At 42.2% G+C, this 15591-nt stretch overlaps 1 protein-coding gene across 1 annotated transcript in view; it reads right to left on the reverse strand.

Annotated features, from left to right (window-relative positions):
* SLC26A8 (solute carrier family 26 member 8) overlaps window positions 1-15241 on the reverse strand; it is an 81226-nt gene extending 65985 nt beyond the window's left edge. Inside the window, exons 1-3 of the mRNA XM_065913171.1 lie at window positions 14970-15241; window positions 7703-7889; window positions 1112-1251 (exon numbers count right to left, since the gene is read on the reverse strand). Of these exons, the coding sequence (XP_065769243.1) occupies window positions 1112-1251; window positions 7703-7884 (322 nt within the window). The 5' untranslated portion in view covers window positions 7885-7889; window positions 14970-15241. The remainder of the gene's footprint in view (window positions 1-1111; window positions 1252-7702; window positions 7890-14969) is intronic.
* Between the last annotated feature and the right edge of the window lie 350 nt (window positions 15242-15591).

A 15591-nucleotide genomic window follows, 5' to 3' on the forward strand; every position in this document is an offset into this window, starting at 1 on the left:
TTTCCCTTCATTTGTGCCTTACACAACCTGTATGATCACAAATTTCAATCTTGCCTGGTTTGCCCCAAGAAAAGATAAATAGAAGTGTTTAAAGACTATGTAGGCAATTGTGAACTACTCTGAATAAAGGAGGGGCTTCCCTGGTGGGTCAGGAGTAAAGAATCAGCCTGCAATACAGGAGCCACAGGAGACGTGGGTTCGACCCCTGGATTGGGAAGATGCTCTGTGGGAAGGCAAGGCAATCCACTTCAGTATTCTTGTCTAGAGAATCCCATGGACAGAGGAGCCTAATGGGCTACAGTCCATAGGGTTCCAAAGAGTTGGACATGACAGAAGCAACTTAGCATGCACTGAGTAAAGAGTTAACACAAAATCCTTTCTCTGATAAAGCTGATCTTGGGTTAGCTTTCTAGTTGTTTCTTTGGAAACCTGATAATGGTGGAATGTCAACTGTGTCACCAAGCAATACTAGTTATGGTAAAAAAGAACCTGATTAGTATATTCTAGCTGGACCAAGGGTGAATGAAAGATTAATATCTGGTGGGAAGCCCTAACTTTGAGCTTCTCAGAGCACAATGACACTTGCAACTGAACATGTCAATATGGGACCCCTGGAGGCATCAGCTATGGGAATTACAAGAGATGTTGGTTCCTACTTGGGAAACAGGACTTCTAAAGCCCAGATAGCTCCCCCACCTATCTATATGACCTTGTCTTATATTTGAACTGCCACTTGTAAGACCAAAGAGTGGCCCCTGGACTGCTGTGTGTGACTTGCTAAAGAGAAGTTAGCATGCTGGGTTTCTTATTCTTCACCTTTCTAAGTAAAATCAACGCCAAGTGAGATCCATTGGAGTCCTGTGAGTATGAAATGACTAGTTAAGGAAAAAATGACTGTGAGAAGGCATTACAAGAATTCAGGGTTCCAAACTAAACTCAGACTTTTGCAACCACCCTCGACGAGTTAGAAATTTGGCAGGTAAGGAAACAAATGGTAATGATGTGAATGGAAATCGCATTTTTTTTTTTCCTATTTATCTAGTACAAGTAACTTGTTTACTCTGGACAAGGGATATATTATCTGTGTGAAAAGCCCTTGTATCTTTCTTACCTTGGGGAATTTGCACAAGGCCAACACTTATACCAGCAAGTAAGTCTCCAAGAAGCCAATCTTTGAATCGATAGAAACACATCCACTCTAGGAAGGGAAACATTGTAAGCAGGCATCTTCGGAACTTGTGCCATGAGCATCTGCGAGAAAGAACAGACTTAAGTTCTCCAAAGAAAAAGTCCACAGGGCCAAGAAAAGCCACACCAAGTACTTTCTTCTTCCCATAAAACAGAGTTTTTTGTCAATACTATTGACATTTGGACATATTGGACTGGCCAAGTCTTTGTTGTGAGGCTGTCCTATGCACTGTAGGATGTCTAGCAGCATCTCTGGTCTGTATCTGTTAGATGCCAGCAGCATCCCCTCCCCTAGTCTTAATAACCAAAAATATCTCCAGGCACTGCCAAACATTCCCTGGGGGATAGTATCACCTCCAAGCGAGGGTCAGTGCCATACATGATAAGAACTAAGCCTTATAAGGGCTTCCCTGGTGGCAAGGGAATCCTTGCCTGCCAGTGCAGGAAACATGGGTTCAATTTCTGGGTCAGGAAGATCCCCTGGAGAAGGAAATGGCAACCCATTCCAGTATCCTTCCCTGGGAAATCCCATGGACAGAGGAACCTGGTGGGCTACAGTCCACTGGGTCACAAAAGAGTCAGGCATGATTTAGCAACTAAACAACAACAAAAGCCCGGTAAGTCCAGTATACAAATCAGGTGTGCAGTTTTACAGAATGTTTGAAGAAAATTCAAGCTATCAAAATTTTCCAGTAGAAAAATTGACTTTTACGACTTTCTCTTGGTAAGGACAGTTTTCTGAGATGTGATATTAGTGGATGGCAGGGAATTAACACATTCATATCATTCCTGTATACTAAAATTTTTACCAAGCATTAACTCTACATGGCTTTGACCTGTAATAAAGAATCTGTCAGTAATGCAGGTGCAAGAGACTCAGGTGTGATACCTGGGTTGGAAAGATCCCCGGAGAAGGGAAGGGCAACCCACTCCAGTACTCTTACCTGGAGAATTCCATGGACAGAGGAGCCTGGCAGGCTACAGTCCATGAGGTCACAAAGAGTCAGACAAGACTGAGTGAGTACCACTTTCATGTAGAAATTTATGGAGAATATATAATATGGAATCTTGTGCTTATGGCATTAGCCATGTAAAGAAAAGGCAATACAATAAGGCCTTATTATCTTTTAGCTCAGTGGGTAGCAACTGGAGGGCGTTTTGTTTCCCGAGGGACATCTGATAATGTCTGGAGATGTTTTTGATTATCACGACTGGCATCTAGTGGACAGAAGCCAGGATACCATCAAACACCCCACAGTGTACAGGACAGCCCTCCATAAGAAACAATTTTATGGTCGAAAATGTCAACGACCCTGAGATTAAGAAAACCTACTTTAACCTTTAGATCATCTAATACAGCAGAATCACTGTAAATCAATCAATCAGTTAATCCATCAACCCATCAGTAAAATTAATAGTGTTAAATTGCTTTTTGCTATTTATATCTCAGGATGGGCTAAAAACAGAGTATGGAGATTTTCCATGTATGAGCTATAGCTGAATAACTGGAATTTGACCATAGCAATAAATGTAACTTTGGTGTATACAAGGCTAAAATGTGTGCTCAGAAAAGAAGAAATTTCAACATGCTTGTTTCTCACAATGATGAGCATTACTGTCCCATAAGGAAGTTAAGGTTAAATAAGTGCAAGTGTCTTTACCAAGGTCACAGTAATACGTGTGGGCAGAGCTGGGGCTAGAAACCAGATCTCCTGATTTTTAGATCAGTGTTCTATCCACTCTGTTACCACTACAGTTCCTATTGACAGTGGTCAAATTCTGCTCAGGAGCCAGAAGCAAGACCATAGGTTTTCAGAGAAAGTGCATTAGTAGGTGCTCAATCGTGTCCAATTCTTTGTGACCCCATGGACTGTAGCCTGCCAGGCTCCTCTGTCAATGGGGTTCTCCAGGCAAGAATACTGGAGTGGGCTGCCGCTTCCTACTACAAGGATCTTCCTGACCCAGGGATCAAACTTGTGTCTCTTGCACCTCCTGCGTTGGCAGGCAGATTCTTTACCACCGCGCCACCTGGAAAAAGCCCTTGGAAAGAATCCCGTGTTGTGATTCTTATGAGAACCCCTGGGTGATAGGCAGGTGTAGAGAGTGTGCTCTCTCCAATTATGGCCCTCTCTGTGGGTGGCGGGGGGAGCAGACCACGGCATTGGGACAATTTGTTTCGTATCTCGTCCAGTGTTCCTTCCTTTCCATGTGCCACTTGACTGAAGACCTGCCACCCTAGGGAGAGTCATCAAAACTCTTTAGCATGCCAGAAAAATAAAATGGACTTGGAATAACGAGGACCTAAGATGGAAGGGAATCAAGGAAGGAGCTGGAGGAATAGAAATTGAAGTTGGTGGAGGAACAGTATAAGCACTTCAACATGAATCTAGGTCTTAATTAAGGCATCTTAAAAGTGAGGGATGTGAGAGTTGATGTGAAAGCACAAGGGAGCACTCTAAAAGAAAAAGAGTATTTCAGTTGCTAACCAAAAGGTAAAAAATGAAGGGAGAGATGAAGTTTCCTGAAGAAAGGAAGAGATGAAGTTAAAGATTATAATTTTTTTTTTTTTTTTTTTTACTATTTGCTAGCTGCTTTACAAATACTCTCTAATCCACACCATCACCTTGTAAGGTAGGTGCTATTATCATCCCCATTTTATAGATGAGAATACTGAGGCTCAGCTGGGTTGGATAGCCTACTTAAGGTCACACAGTTGGGAAGCAGCAGGACTGGGATTCAAAACCAGGCAATCTGGCTTCAGACTCTTGCTCTTAGCCACAGCGCTGGGCTACCTTTCGGGTTAAGATTCAGAAATAGACATAACTGTGTGCTTTATAAGTAAGGAATGAGAACTGTCATAAAAGCCCATGGGAGGCAGTGCAGGTCAGATTTAAATGTCTAAGAATAGGGCAGCTGGAGGGGAATAGGCTGAAACTTCTTTGGTAGTGCCTGTTTATGACGAGGGATAAATTAGGAAAAGACTATACTTTCACAGAGCAAAGTCAATGCGGCCCCCAAGTGCTCTCTTTGTCATATGACCTCTGACCCATCCTGGAGCAGGAGAAATGAGAGTTGTGATAGAGGACAGGGAAGGACATCCAAGACCACAACCTGCAAAAGGCAGGATGTGGGCAAAGCAGGAGGCTCACGGGGAGGAAGGTCTGCAACAGGGCTGCGTGGAGGCCTTCCTCTCTTGTCACCCGACACATGCCAACTCTGGGTGAGGAAATCAAGGGATGACAGGGGCTAATAAATGTGCAGTGTGAGTGAGGACAGTTTGAGTAGTTAGGGTTAATATGATGATGCAGGTCACAAGGGGTTTTCAACCTGAGGTCTGTAGATGACCAAGGGATCTCTAGTGGAAATTCATGGCGGTATGTGACTTTAGGAAAAATGATATCTTTATTTTCACTAACCTCCTAACTGAAATGTAGTATTTCCTTCAGTTATGAATGTTGACAACAAACCATAGTCGTTATCAGCAGAGTTTTGACTTTGTCACCAACAGAATCACAAATATTTTCACATTACAGTAAAACTGCAGCAGATATCTTAAGATATAATTTATACTCATCATTACTTAGAAATTATAGTTGTTATTAGACCCACAACTATTAAATACCATGATTTTTGTATTTTTTCATATGTTGATAACTATACTTCAACATAACTGGTTTCCTTCATAATACTATGCATTTTATGCATTTTTAAATATTCTGGCCAAGAGCATTTAATGGGGAAAAGAATGGACTCATCAACATATAGTGCTGGGAAAATGAGATAGCCACTTGGAGAAAAATGAAGTCAGACTCTTACCTTATATCATATACAAAGTTTACTCAGAATGCATCAAAGATCTAAATTTAAGAACTAAAACTATTAAACTCTTAGAAGAAAACATAGGGGAAAATCTTCATTACCTTGGATTTCACAATAGTTTCTTACATAAGACACCAAAGTCACAAGCAAGAAAAGAAAAAAAATAGATAAATCTAATTTCATTAAAATTAAAACTGTTGCACACCAAAAGACACTATCAACAGGCAATCCACAGAATGGAAGGAAATATTTGCAAATTACATATCTGATTAGGGTTTAATATCCAGAATAAATAAAGAACTCTTACAATTCAACAACAAAAAGGAAAAAATATATAGTTTTTAAAAGGGCAAAGGAATAGACATTTCTCCAAAAAAAGATATATAAGAGACCAATAAGCACATGAAAAGAGGCTCATCATATTTAGTTATTCAGTTCAGTTCAGTTCAATTGCTCAGTCGTGTCTGACTCTTTGCGACACCATGAATCACAGCATGCCAGGCCTCCCTGTCCATCACCAACTCCAGGAGTTTACTCAAACTCATGTCCATCGAGTCAGTGATGCCATCCAGCCATCTCATCCTCTGTCATCCCCTTCTCCTCCTGCCCCCAATCCCTCCCAGCATCAGGATCTTTTCCAATGAGTCAACTCTTCACATGAGGTGGCCAAAGTACTGGAGTTTCAGCTTCAACATCAGTCCTTCCAATGAACACCCAGGACTGATCTGCTTTAGGATGGACTGGTTGGATCTCCTTGCAGTCCTAGGGACTCTCAAGAGTCTTCTCCAACACCACACTTCAAAAGCATCAATTCTTCGGCGCTCAGATTTCATCACAGTCTAACTCTCACATCCATACATGACAACTGGAAAAACCATAGCCTTGACTAGACGGACCTTTGGTGGCAAAGTAATGTCTCTGCTTTTTAATATGCTATCTAGGTTGGTCATAACTTTCCTTCCAAGGAGTAAGTGTCTTTTAATTTCATGGCTGCAATCACCATCTGCAGTGATTTTGGAGTCCCCCAAAATAAAAGTCTGACACTGTTTCCCCATCTATTTTCCATGAAGTGATGGGACCAGATGCCATGATCTCAGTTTTCTGAATGTTGAGCTTTAAGCCAACTTTTTCACTCTCCTCTTTCACTTTCATCAAGAGGCTTTTTAGTTCCTCTTCACTTTCTGCCATAAGGGTGGTGTCATCTGTAATAATTAGGGAAATGCAAAAAAAAAACAAAAGCACCACCCTACAATGTGATACCATTTTACACCTACTAGTATGGCTATAACAATAATTTTTTAGAAAAGGAAGATAACAATTATTGGAGAGGATTTGAAGAAACTGGAATACTTGCTAATGTGAATGGACAATGATGCAGCAACTGTGAAAAAAATTTTCTCAAAAAATTAAACGTAAAATTACCATTTGATCCAACAATTCCCCTCTTAGGTGTATACCTAAAACAATTACAAGCAGGGACTCAAACAGATACTCCTATGCCAATACTCATGGTGGGATTATTCACAACCGCCAAAAAGTAGAAACAATCTAAGTGTCCATTAACAGATGAATGGATAAACAAAACAAGGCCTATACTCACAATGGAATATCATCAGCCATAAAATGAAATACTGATGAACTACAACATTATGCTAGGTGAAATAAACAGGACATGAAAGACAAATACTGTATGACTCCACTTAAATGAAATATCTATAATAGGCAATTCAGAGAGACAGAAAGTAGAAGAGAGGTTACTAGAGACTGGAGGAGGGGGAAATGGGGAGTTATTGCCTAACGGGTACAAAATGTCTGTTTGCAGTGATGAAAAAGTTTTGGAAATAGATAGCGGTAATGGTTGCACAACATCATGAATGTCATTAATACTGCTGATTGGTACACTTTAAAATGGTTAAAATGACCAATTTTATGTTGTATATACTTTACCACAATAAAAAAAGTTAAAAAAAATTATTCTGAAAAGAGGTTCATTAGGTCTGATAGATAGCTAAAAGGTTCAAACACAAAAACAGGTTACAAGCCCCTGAACTATAGAACTTACAGAGTTGTTCTGGTATCATTAATTAGTCCACCATGGTTGCTTTTTGTTGTTATTGTTAGGAGTCTGGCAATGGTGGTTAACCAAACAATGTATTTATTAAATATCATCCCTGGATGCTGTGGGGGACAACTAAGGTCTTTATGCCAAGTTTACAATCAAGAAGGTGATACAAGAATCCACATGCCAATGCTGGGACATGGGTTCGATCCCTGGTGGGGGAAGATTCCACATGACTCAGAGCAGCTGAATCCATGTACCCCAAGTACTGAGCCCAAGAACCGTAGAGTCAGTGCTCCATACCAAGAGAAGCCACCGCAATGAGAAGCCCACAAACCACAACGAGAGAGTAGTCCCCACTGGCCGCAACTAGAGAAAGCCCTTGTGCCCCAACAAATATCCGGTTCAGCCATAAATAAAAAAATAAATAAAAATTTAAAAAGAAGGCGATAGAGGACAAACCACACACGCACACATACACAAAAAAACCACAAAAAACAACTGAAGAGAAATTATGCAATAAGGTAGGGGTTCTGATGACAGGAATCCAGAAGAGAAAAACAGAAGTAGGCACCAAAGGCAGCAAGTAGAGTTTTGGGGCTGCCAGCTTGGCTGCGGCTGAATGCACACACGCACCTGCATTGCACTTGGTGATTGACGGTGCTGATGTCGATGTCCACGTTCGCAGAGGAAGTGGTCTTCTTTCTGTGTTCCTGTTGAAAGTTTTCCTCATTGTACACGTCTCGCTTCACATCATATGTGAAAGAACTCTGCCTGTACCTTGAGGCAAAACTCTGGAAGCTCCTGTCTGGTTGCATTGTTCCTGGAAGAGTGGAAAGAAATTGAACAAGTGACATTTTTAAAAAAAATCTAGATCCTTGACACATTTTTATGGAGATAAAATTTCCATGTAATGGTAACATATCTACAAAACGTGGGAAAGAATCTATGGGCAATGCAGGAGACACAGGAGATGCAAGTTCCATCCCTGACTTGGGAAGATGCCCTGGAGGAGGAAATGGCAACCCACTCCAGTATTCTTGCCTGGAAAATCTCATGGACAGAGGAGCCTGGTGGGTTACAGTCCATGGGGTCACAAAGAGTCGGACACGACTGAGCGACTAAGCATACCTCCATAAAGCATCACAGTTCTAGAAAACTTTCGCATTTAGTGTATAATTTTATACCTAAAACAACCCTATTAAAAAAACCAGGCGTACAATGTATGGCAAAAATCACTATAATATTGTAAAGTAATTAGCCTCCAATTAAAATAAATAAATTTTTTAAAAAAGCCAGGTGTATTTTCTCATTTTCCAAATGGAGAAACCAAAGCTTGAAAGTTTAAACAGCTTTGGCTGCTGAATATTTAGAGTCAGGACTAGAACCCAAATGTCTGGCTAGAAAGCCTAGTTTTCTTCATATGTTGTTCTGTTGCAGGGAAAAGATTAAGAGGCAAAAGTATAACCACTAATTTTCACTGAAACTACTAAAGGTTAAGGGATCAACATGGGGTTTTCTAACTCTAACTTTTTTTATCTAAAATAGCATCCATCATTATCCCTTTATCTTTTTCTTTTCTTCACAAAACTTAGTAGTGCCTGACTCAGTATTTGTCTGTTCATTGTTTGTTTCCCACACTAAAATATAATTCCAAGAGGCAGGACTTTATTCCAGGGCCCCAAATACTGTGTGACATTTAGTAAGCCCTCAACAAATGTCTCTGAATGATGGTCAAGTATCTAGTCAGTGGCGTTATAACGTAGCAGGAAAAGTATGGCACAGGGTATCAGGATTCTGGAGTTCTAGCTCTGGCTTTGTTTTTTTTTTAACAACTAGCTCTATGATTGGGGGCAAGTTTCTTAGAAACTGAGTTTCAGTTTTCCTGTCCATAAAATGACATGGTTTGACTGTATGATCTCTAAGGGTCATGAAAAGTGAAAGACAGTGAAGGCACTCAGTCGTGTCCAACTCTCTGCGACCCCATGGGCTGTAGTCTAACAGGCTCCTCTGTCCATGGGATTTTCCAGGCAAGAACACTGGAGTGGGTTGCCATTTCCTTCTCCAGGAGATCTTCCTGACCCAGGGATCAAACCCAGGTATCCCTCATTGCAGGCAGATGCCTTACCATCTGAGCCACCAGGGAAGCCCCCTTAAGGGCTTTAAAGTTAAATCAAACTTTAAAAATACGTACTATCATCTTGCTCTTTTAAAAAGAATGAGAAGAAAGAGTTAATGAGGATGGATATAGTTCCATCTCTTGGAGAAAGTGTAACTGTTCTTGATTGTCCGTGTTTTTGAATAATAAAAAGGGCACACAGCTAATATTCTTCCACATAAATGTAAAAAAGTAGATCTATATTTATCATCAACATCACATACAACATTCATAGAGCACTTAATATATACCAAGCATTGCACTAGATTTTTTCATGAGTTATTTCTTTTAATTCCCACAACAATCCTAATACTACTTTTGAAAGTGAAAGTGAAAGTCGCTCAGTCCTGTCTGACTCTTTGCGACCCCATGGACTATAAAGTCCCTGGAATTCTCCAGGCCAGAATATTGGAGTGGGTAACCGTTTCCTTCTCCAGGGGCTCTTCCCAACGGAGGGATTGAACTCAGGTCTCCCGCATTGCAGAAGGATTCTTTACCAGCTGAGCCACCAGGGAAGCCCAAGAATACAGGTGATTAAACTGAGGTTTTGGAAATGTTAGGTAACTCAGCCACAGTTTTATATAATGCATTTTTACTCTCAAAACATAGGGGAGCAGGAATGTATTGTATAACACTATGAACCAATGATCACAAATGCAATAAAGGAGTGAGAGTATAGTTAGGGAACACAGAAGAGGATGGAAGAGCTGCTTTACAATGTATTACTTAAGAGAATCAGTACTTTGTGTCTTCCAGAAAAAAACAGAACTATACACTAAAACACAGGTAACTTTTTCCCCTTTCTTTACCCCACCCATAGGAATACTGATTCATCCTTCCTTACTTTTCCTACGTAATCTTACAATAAACTTCCATGACTAGAATCTATCTGTTCCTGGCAACTAAAAAAGCCTAATTAACCTGCTTATTATATTGAGATTATATAAACTGCCATTCTGGGACTTCCCTGGTGGTCCAGTGATAAAGAATCCACCTGCCAGCACTATTTCAATAGCTAGGACACAGAAGCAACCTAGATGCCCATCGATGGATAAGTGGATAATGAAGTTGTGGTATATCTACACAATGGAATATTACTCAGCTATAAAAAGGAACACATTCAAGTCAGTTCTAATGAGGTGGATGAACCTGGAGCCTATTATACAGAGTGAAGTAAGTCAGAAAGAGAAAGACAAATACTACATATATTAATGCAAATACTTGGAATCTAGAAAGATGGTGCCATGATACTATTTGCAGGGCAGCAATGGAGACACAGACATAAAGAACAAACTTCTGTTCACAGTCGGGGAAGGAGAGAGTGGGATAATTTGAGAGAGTAGCACTGGAACATGTACGTTACCATATGTAAAACAGATAACCAGCGGGAATTTGCTGTGTAACACACAGAACCCAAAGCTGGTGCTCTGTGACAACCTAGAGGGGTGGGATGGGGAGGGAGGTTCAAGAGAGAGGGAATGTATGTCTACCTGTGGCTGATTCATGTTGATGTGTGGCAGAGACCATCACAATACGGTGGAGTAATTATCCTCCAGTTAAAATAAAATTAAAAAAGAATCTACCTGGCAATGCAGGGGACATGGGTTCCATCCCTGGTCTGGGAAGATTCCACATGCCCTGGGGCAGCTGGGCCTGTGCACCACAACTATCGAGCCTGCATGCCCTAGACCCTGTGCTCTGCAAAAAGAGAAGCGACCACAATGAGAAGCCCGTGCACCACAACTAGAGAGCAGCCCTTCCTCGCCTCAACATGGGTGGCAATGAAGACTCAATGCAGCCAATAAATAAATGAAAATAAAAGGTAAAAAAAATTGCCATCCTGGGTTAGATGGAGAGTCTAGAATCCGACACTTTGTTTCTGAAATGCCATGAAGCAGGCAACGTACGGACAAGCATAATGGAAACAATGGGCCAGGCGAAGGTGGCTGCAGCTGCTCAGCTCTAGCAATCATTGTCATGGGGGATATGGGGCTCAGGATGGCCAGATCTGATCTTTCCCCAGGGAAGTCATAATTCCAGATTTTTATGTGAAAACTTCTGACTTTGAAATGTTGTCAATCACCGTACATAGTTTTAAAAACACAGTATGCATCTAACAAAACATCTCTGCAGGCCAGATTCAGTCTGACCCAGCAGCATGTGACCGCTGATCCAGAGACTTGTTGTTAAAAAACAAAATACTCTCATCTCCTCCCATCACAATTATAACTTATCCCTCAAGAATTTCTCTCTCTCTCAAAGCTAAAGCATTTATGTTTTCTGTTGTCACACCCTTGGGAGGTATTATATCTCATCAATTGACTTATAGAAAAAAGCATTTCTCCTTATTGTCTTCAACCTACATCATTTATATTTCAAAAGGTAGCCATGTTCTACTAGACTAGGATTTGGTAAGTTTGCCTGTTATAATTTTCACAATCTTATAAATTTCTACCATATGCAGTCTTGGCCTTCATTTATTTCTGACTGAAGAATGCTTTTCCACCTGTGGTCAATTAATTCATGGTTGTTGCTGTTTAGTCGCCAAGTCAAGTCTGACTCTTTTGTGACCCTGTGAACTATAGCCCACTGGAATTATTTTATAGTCCATGGAATTTTTCCAGGTGAGAATACTGGAGTGGGTTGCCATTTCCTTCTCCAGGGGATCTTCCCAATCCAGGGATCAAACCTGCATCTCTGCACTGGCAGGTGGATTCTTTACCACTGAGCCACCAGGGAAGCCCTGGTCAATTAATTTAGTGTTGAATGCTAAACACTTGCTGAATGCTAGGTGCTCAAAGGATACAAAAGGACAAAGACTCTACAATTTAGTAGAATAAAAATACCAAACACTTGCTGAATGCTAGGTGCTCAAAGGATACAAAAGGACAAAGACTCTACAATTTAGTAGAATAAAAATACCAAAATATGGTGCTATCAGAGTTTAGAGGTGAGAAAGGCAGAAATTAACATTTATTGCTGGCCTGCCATAACCAGTTTCTTCACACACATCGTCTCAAAAGATAGGTATTATTTTCCTGATAATAATTATCCTCATTTTACTGGTGACTTTAGTGAGATCCTCAGTCATACAACCATTAAACAGCAGAGCAAGAATCTGAACCTGGTCTTTCTGATTCTAAAATGGATGCCACATCTAATGCCACCATGATGTCCTATAGAATGAGATTAATAACCCCAGCTAGGTGAAGGCCTCTCTGGGGAGATATGGCTAAACTGCTCTGGCTAAACTGGAGGCAGGTAGGAGAATAAGGTATTTCAGGAAGAGAACAGGATAAAATTACAGACATAATTTAAGGCAACTCATTCAACAGGTCTAAGTCAAGTCAGTGTCAAACCCAAAAGGTTGAGGCCTATTTCTGGAGAATCCTGAATACTGGGTTGAACCTGGACTTTTCGGCAAGCTAAAATGTTCAAGAAGCAGTAGTAACATGCACAGACATGCTTTGGAAGAATCATGTCAGTGGTAGAGTCTAGAGCTGTGCTGACCAGTACAGTAATCACTGTTACCTGTGAAAACTTAAAATTTAACTTAATTAAAATAAAATGAAGGAATTCCTCGGCAGTCCAGTGGTTAGGACTCAGCTGTTTCACTGCTGTAGCCCCGGATTCAATTCCTGGTCAGGAAAACGCGTGTCAATGCCTCACGCTCTGTGGCATGGCCAGTACATAAAATGAAAACTTCAGTTCCTTAGTCACAATCGCTACATTTCAAGGGCTCAATAGCCATGTGTGGTAGGGACTAGCAACTAGACAGGGCAGGTGTTAAACACTTCTATCCTCATAGAAAGTTCTACTGGATAGCACTGGAGACAGGAGAGACTGAGGCAAAAAGACCAGTCAGAGCCCTTTACTATTATGGGAGTCCGACAGAGAGGCAGTCAAGTTACAACTCAGGGACCACAGTCTGAGTGGTTAGGAGAGGCGACTGGAAAGCTGTCTTCAAAGGGCTTATCATATAACTGGCTAACGGCAGCAAAGGAAAATATTTTTTAGTTCTTGCTTTGTTTCCAGTAGTCATCTCCGGAATTTCCTCAGTTCAATTAGTCTTTCTTGACTTCACAGAAAACTCACTGGCTTGTTTTCTGCACTAACACGACCCTTCCCTTTAAGGTATCATGGTCAGAAGATATTACGGACAAGTGGCAGACGCACTTTAATGTGGAGAAGATGATGCATTTCAGAAGAAGGTCATCCAAACCACACTGATGGAATAACAACCTTTTAGCTGAGACACAACACAAGAGGGACAGTCTCTTACTGATTCCTAAAATTCCCTGATGCTTCCTGCCATCAGAAAAAACATTCAGGTGGGTGGGCCATGATCTGAACAACTTAAAGTTTCATTTTCATATTCTACAAATGTGACATAATTTGGGGCACCTCGATTCACTACTAATTAATAGAAATTAATCTCTATAGGCCATACTTGGTCTTACAAACAACAGCATCATCTGGGAACTTGTTGGAAATGCTAATTCTCAGACCTCACCTAACAAGACACAATTAATCAGAAACTCTGAGGATGGACCAGCAGTCTGTTTTAAGAAGCCCTCCAGATGATTCTGGTACACAGTGAAGTATGAAGACCACTGTAAATGTAGCTAATTATCTTTATTCAGTCAGACAATCAGGATTAAATTTGGGGCACTGTTAATATAGGCACTTACGACCTAGCTCCTTCATCCCCATACTACCCCTATCCATCCAGTCATCCACTGATTCTTTTACATAATGTGCTAAAAGTATTTTAAAAGCCAAGAGTAAAATATTTAAATACAACCCAATTCAACCCAATTTTCTATTACTCCAATTGATGTGAAATCGTGAAACTTAGTTTCAAGATTATCCTTTCATATGGTCAACTTTCACATGTTCTCTATAATCATGGGAAAGTAAAATTCACTTTCAGAATTTCAAAATAAATATTTGTAATTCCATCAGAAACAACAGGCCTTTGCCCATTCTGACTACGCTTTTATGGTGGAATGTATGTGGAAAAAGAAAGGCACAAGCAAAGGGCATTGCTTTCAGTACCTTCCCGTCACTTGGTCTAGTGGCTGGGGATGAATGATCAGAGGACGACCCTCAAGGAGCTGACCTTCCGACACACTGCCTTTAATTCGACCTGGTGAGAATATTACCAATGGGCTGGTTGGAGAGAAATTCATTGTTGGGGTGGGGATGTTGGAGAAGGGGTTGCTGCGATCCATCAACAGAACTTGAAGAGAAAGGGGCTAAGAGAGGTGGGAGTGGGGGCTCAGTTAGAAGGAACAACAAGAAGAGCAGTGAGGTCTAACAAGCAGAAAGGGCGCGACTGGGCAGTCAAGCCTCGGAAGGAGGAGGATGGCGGCGGGGTGCGTTGATCAGGGGGAGACTCGGGCAGCAGACCAGTTCTGGGGCTTATGACTTCAGACCAGCGAGTGTGGAAGGAGTCAGCCTGCCAAACGCACGCGCCGTCTTTCCTCACGGACTTTCAAAAGCAGCGACCGCACGGAGAGAGAAGCTCCCAGGGACGACCGTCATTCATTCATTCCGCAAACACTGACTGAGTGCCCTCGACGAGCCTGACCCTGCGGTGACAGTGGCCCGGGGACTTCCGAGTGTAACGCGGGGCTGGGCGGAGTGGTCCCCGCACCTAAGGCCGGAGCCCGGGCCCCGCCGCCGCCACCACCGGCAGCCCCGGCCCCGGGCCCCGGGCGGCTCCCCGGTCCCTCGGCTCACCTGGTTCCCGGGCAGCGGCGGGAGGACGGGCGCTGGAGCCGGAGGCAGCTTTGACCGGGCGGGCGGCGCTGTGGACGCGGACGCCGGCGGTTCCCGAGCCGTTGCGGCCGAGCCCGCGGGCCTCCTTGATGCCAGGCCTCGCGCGCCGCACTTGGCCTAAGTGATTCGCTCTAAGTCTCCCGACGACTCTTGGGGACAGAAGACGCAGGAGGAAACTGGAGGCTAAGACGGTCGCCGAGATCTCCAGTCTCGACTGGAGGACGCTCTCCTGCCCAGCTCCTTCCCCAGAACCCCTTAACCTTCTTCCGAAGCTCACTCCCTGTCACTGTCTCCCTGCGCCTTGCATTCCTTCTTTGCCCAGTTGCAGTTTTCCACTTGCTTGATTGCTGTAGTAGTAATGTCTAATATATTATTCACTTTACCTATGCCTTTAAAATATATACTTACGTCTTTATTTAGCCGCATCAGGATTTAGTTGCAGCACGTGGACCTTCCATCTTCCTAGCTGCAAGTGGGATCTAGTTCCCCCACCAGGGATCAACCCAGGCGCTCTACTTCAGGAGCATGGAGTCTGAGCCACTGGACCAACCGGAAGTCCCTACCTATACCTTTTTGTAATCTG

This window comes from Muntiacus reevesi, chromosome 20 (assembly GCF_963930625.1).
Source record: "Muntiacus reevesi chromosome 20, mMunRee1.1, whole genome shotgun sequence".
Classification (NCBI taxonomy): domain Eukaryota; kingdom Metazoa; phylum Chordata; class Mammalia; order Artiodactyla; family Cervidae; genus Muntiacus; species Muntiacus reevesi.